Source organism: Gasterosteus aculeatus, chromosome 3 (genome assembly GCF_964276395.1).
Source record: "Gasterosteus aculeatus chromosome 3, fGasAcu3.hap1.1, whole genome shotgun sequence".
In the NCBI taxonomy this organism is placed as follows: domain Eukaryota; kingdom Metazoa; phylum Chordata; class Actinopteri; order Perciformes; family Gasterosteidae; genus Gasterosteus; species Gasterosteus aculeatus.
Genome location: NC_135690.1, coordinates 6,557,743 through 6,562,681, shown reverse-complemented (window position 1 = coordinate 6,562,681; position 4,939 = coordinate 6,557,743). Strand labels below are relative to the sequence as shown.

General features: G+C 46.5%; 1 protein-coding gene across 1 annotated transcript; it reads left to right on the top strand.

Moving 5' to 3' along the window:
• The first annotated feature begins 1,171 nt into the window (after positions 1 to 1,171).
• On the top strand, positions 1,172 to 3,231 carry ptf1a (pancreas associated transcription factor 1a). Its single transcript, XM_040169845.2, has 2 exons — positions 1,172 to 2,425; positions 2,544 to 3,231. The coding sequence occupies exons 1-2, from the start codon at positions 1,807 to 1,809 to the stop codon at positions 2,744 to 2,746; spliced, it is 822 nt and encodes a 273-aa protein (XP_040025779.2). The 5' UTR covers positions 1,172 to 1,806; the 3' UTR covers positions 2,747 to 3,231.
• Positions 3,232 to 4,939: the final 1,708 nt, after the last annotated feature.

Here is a 4,939-nt window from a genome sequence, read left to right as displayed (position 1 = left end):
TGTTGACCAAGTACATATTTCTAATATCTTCACCGCCACCACGGTCCCCATATCCAATCTCGTTGTTGTGTGTTTTTAAATACATATTCATATTCTATAGTTGTTATTGTTTTTATTTATTCTTAAATATATTTTATTTGTATCACTTCCTGTTTATTGTACCGTGTATGTCCATTGAGATCCGTGTAAGTGGAGTCCAACGCATAAAGCTGATTCTGATCCCATAAGAATCCTGTGTATAGAAACGCGATTCTTTCTCTTACTTAATGTGTCCAGCAGGCTGCTGCTGCTGCTGCTGATGATGTAGATGATGATGATGATGATGATGATGATGATGATGATGATGGAGATGGGGAAAGAGGGGTCCTCCACGGTGATGCTGGTGGAGGATGTCTGTCGGTTTACAGGCTCCTCTGAGTGTTCGGTGTTGCATTGTGCGTTCAGCACCTGGTTGGTGTCGGGACGCGCGTGCATTGTGTGTCTGTCCCGGCTACGGCTTCATTATGCAGACAGCAAAACACAGGCCTCATTTATAACACGACATGTTGCATTGACTGGCGATAGGGACGCAAATGGCCTTCTTCCCACGGCCACGGCCCGTGTTGCAGCTTTCCATCCCTTCGCGGACATGCGGTGCGCGCGCACCCGGGCCGTTTCGCCTAAACAAAGTGAGCCCTCGCGCTGAATGGCCTGAATAGACGTGTTCTCACAGACCCCCGGCGCCCGTGGGTATAGTCTCCTTTTCGGTGTACCAGGGAGCGCTAACACGTCGCTTGAGGTGTCAGAGAGGCGCGCGCGCTCTCCACGGCCCACCACTGTGCCTTTATTTGTCAACCAAGCCCCCAATCAAAAAGCAAAAAACCGCACAAGTGGCCCATCGAGTGCTCTGCTGGTGCACGTATTTATGGCGGCTGCGCTGCCACTTACCGCTGAATAAATGACCGAGCCGAGGGCTCTTCTGCGGGTCACCAGGCGGGCTGCTTTCAGGTGCGCTGCAGCCGCTCAGAGCGGCAGGATGACGGGCTTCTTCCGCAGCCTGCGCACGGGCATTCGTGGGTCAATTAATATGTCAGTTAGGTGCCTCACGTGCAACGTCAATTTAAAAAAATCGTATTTTTTGCAAGTAGGCTACCCATTCACAGTCCAACCAGAACATGTCTGTTATGTGGTGAATCGAGTTCATTTAATTTGTATTAAAACGGGGAAATGGGTAGAACAATATGTAACACATGCATTGCAAGTAAATTAAATCCAAACGTACATTCACAATAACAATCACAATAGTGACAATACTAATAATAGCAATCATTAGGACGTAATAATAATAACAAAAGTATCCTTTTTGACAAATGGGGGCAACCTGTTGCACGGAGCCACAGGGAGGTTTGACGATGACTCGCTTTAAATCATCTACTAGTAATAGTTGTAGTTTTATAGAATACAAATGGGTCACTAGTGAGTGAATATATAGTGTCATCAGCGTCTTCACCTCGAGGACCGCCGGTGAGCGCAGCGTGGGCAGCAGAAGGGTGTCAGCGCAGAGTGAGATGTCACCTCGGACAGCGGGGACGCAGTGGGCGTGGCCCACGCGAGGCGTATCTCGAGATGCGCCTCGCGGACAGAGCCGTGATTGGTTGGCACTCCCAGCAAGCGGCACGCGACTATGGATGTCGTTATAAACAATCCTCGCGTGCCGCTTCTTCAACTCAAACTAACTGTTGACCGCGAGCAGCGAGCGCAGAGGCGATAAAAGACGAGCACAGTGTGTCATTGTTTGCCCGACAACGGGACACGGAGAGGACAAAGATGGACAGCGTGCTGGACCCGTTCTCCGGACTCGACTCATTCTCCTCCCCTCCTTACTTTGACGAGGACGACTTCTTCACAGACCAGTCCTCCAGGGACAGACACTTGGACACCGATGACTTCTTGGATGACGACGTCGACTTCCTCGCCGGCCACCTTCAAGACTACTACGGCAAAGACGCGGGCGGCAGAGCGGCGCCGCATGATGGGGACTACGACATCGGCGACCTGTCCTTCTCCTCCTCGTCCTCCACCTTCTCGTACGGCTGCGCCGACAGCACCCCGAACCTGTCCCCGCGGATGGGCCACCACGGCGGGCCGCTGTTGAAGCGGAGGCGGCGGATGAGGTCCGACACGGAGATGCAGCACCTGCGGCAGGCGGCCAACGTGCGGGAGCGGCGCCGGATGCAGTCCATCAACGACGCGTTCGAGGGGCTGCGCACCCACATCCCGACGCTGCCCTACGAGAAGAGGCTGTCCAAGGTGGACACGCTGCGGCTCGCCATCGGCTACATCAACTTCCTGGCCGAGCTCGTGCAGTCCGATCTGCCCATCAGAAGCTCCAGCAGCGAGACGCACGCGCAGCCCAAGAAGGTCATCATCTGCCACAGAGGAACAAGTAGGTGCACTCACAGAGCGCGCACCTGAAAAGAAAGAATGCGATCTTTTTTTTTAAAGAAGAAGAAGAAAAAAAAAAACAAGCCTAAAACTAAACCTTTCACCTTTTTTCTCCCCAGGATCTCCCTCCCCCAGCGACCCGGACTACGGCTTGCCCCCCCTGGCCGGCCACTCTCTGTCCTGGTCAGATGAAAAGCAGCTCCGTGAGCAGAACATTATCCGCACCGCCAAAGTCTGGACACCGGAGGACCCCCGGAAACTGCACAACAAGCCGGGCCTCACAGACATAGAAAACGAGCCTCCCTTCGCCATGGTGGTCTGAACGGAGCCGCCAGATTCCCTCTGACTAACACGCACATTGTCGCTGTGGAGTTTTTGGATGCGCACTTGAACGCGCATTGCTAAAGAAATATGTGAGCACCGTGTGAGCTTTTACTGTACAAATATTGTTTTCAATGTTGTAAATTGTTGTATCATGTTGATAATTTAATTTTGTAATTCAGGCAACTGGCAATCATGTATTTATTATTGTTATTTTTTCAAAAGTGATAATATATTTTTTAATTTAATCGCACTGAATGAGAGGAACATATTTTTATATTGCTGCACGATGATTTAAAGTTATATTGCATTTGCAAATAAAAGCACTTCCTGAAGAAAATATAACTTTTTTCCAATGGTGTCTGAATTGATGAATATTGTTCATCATCAAATTGTTATGTTTTTAAGTCCAAACGCAGATGTTGAGAATGGATATTTGTTATGTATCTTTGATACAATAATAAATAGAGGGCAATATTTACTGAAGTCCAGTTTCGTTATTTTAATTGGGATAAAGTTTTCCGTTTAGAAACTTAACAATATGATAATAATGTTTTGTTTTGTATCAGTGTGCAAGTTGGACCTTCAAATAATGAATATCTAAATTCGACATAAGCCTGAGGTTCTTGTTTAATTACTTATCAGAATTAAAATACTCATTTGATTGCTGGTATGGGACTGTATGATGATTATGATAAAATAACCTCGAATACCTAAATATTGCCACATCAATATGCAAATGAGATGCAACACCGTACCACTGAAGGTGTTTATTAAAGCGCACGCGGGCGTGCAGCGGGTGGTGGAGCAGTTCAATGCCGCTCTGTGCTGCCAGGTGCTGCCGGGTCGGATTTTCCCGTGGCACCGCACGCATCCCCTCCAACATGTGTCCCTATAGCGCGCGCACCCCCACGCCATGCATATGGGAACTCCGCTTGGATTCTCCATTACAAAATACCTGATCAGTACCTTGCATTTTTGTAACAATTCCACATTATTCAATTTGCTACCTCGAGGTTCGGGTGTCCTTTGGAGCGGAAATACTGCCGGCTATGGTCACTTCGGCTATGCGGGCTCGGCAGGCCTTTAAAAGGACACGAGCATTTTATTTCCTTTAATTCTCAGCAGGCCGGGACATTAGAGATTCACCATTTTAGACACAAATTACACTGCCCAGAAATATTATTTTATTTTATTTCACTTATCTATTTATTAGTAATTAAAGTAGCCTATCATTAATGAGAACCGGGTTTCTGGTGTGTTTTGGAAACGGGAGAACAAATAATCCTCAAAGTAACAATCAACATTTAAAAAAAGCATGTGAACTCAGGGATTGAGAGGGAACGTTTATTAAAATACATATAATTCCCGGCTTGAAGTGCACGTGACATTCCTGTTTTTCATCATTGCTGAAGACGGAAGTAAGTAAGTGTGTGACTCAATGCTTTACATAAGAACTCTAGTATTATCAACCTGTAACACCTTGTAATTCAGATCCAATATCTCTCTGATGGCTGCTCTCGTTTGTGATGAATTCCTTTTTTAAACATTTTAATAATTGCAAAAAAATCTGGAAGAGTTTTTTTTTTTTTTAGATATGCATCTTTTAGTTTTAATTTGGTCCGAATGACTCCTTTGGCTTTAATATGAATATTTCCCATGTCTTTCAACTGCAATTATTGTTTATTACTAACCCCCCATCCCCATTTCAGAAACGTCCAGCCGGCTCATCATCGGGGGGGATTTGGGTTTGATAACAAATAACAAACACCATCCATGAAGAATACCAGCGAGAGGCCTTTCCGTTCCGGTCCCCTGAGACACCTGTTGCTCGCAGTGGTTCAGAGGTGTCGAAGGGTCACCTCGGGTCACCTCAGCTCCAAAGCAGGAGGCAGAGATATGAAAGTATATTTGTCTTTATTAGCTATGAGCACATTTCTCACATCCAATCAAATACCTAGTGTTTAAGTAAAAACGTAAGAGCTGTTTTGTAAAATAAAAACCTACTTGCTCTAAAAAAAACAACCTTTGTCCTAAAAGAAAAAACACTTTGCTCTCAAAACGAAAACCCACAGTTTAAGTTTTGATATAGTGGGCGGGGCTGAACAAGCTGAATGAGCCAGGAGTCTCTATTGCTGAGCTCTACGTGGCGGTTGGCGCACTAACATTAAGTGGTAAGTGGTAAGGTACGTTT

Excerpts from the sequence above, each read along its gene's own strand:
- ptf1a (XM_040169845.2), top strand. The coding sequence starts at position 1,807 with ATGGACAGCGTGCTGGACCCGTTCTCCGGACTCGACTCATTCTCCTCC. Across the intron at positions 2,426-2,543 it reads CATCTGCCACAGAGGAACAA|GATCTCCCTCCCCCAGCGAC; the intron begins GTAGGTGCACTC and ends TTTTCTCCCCAG.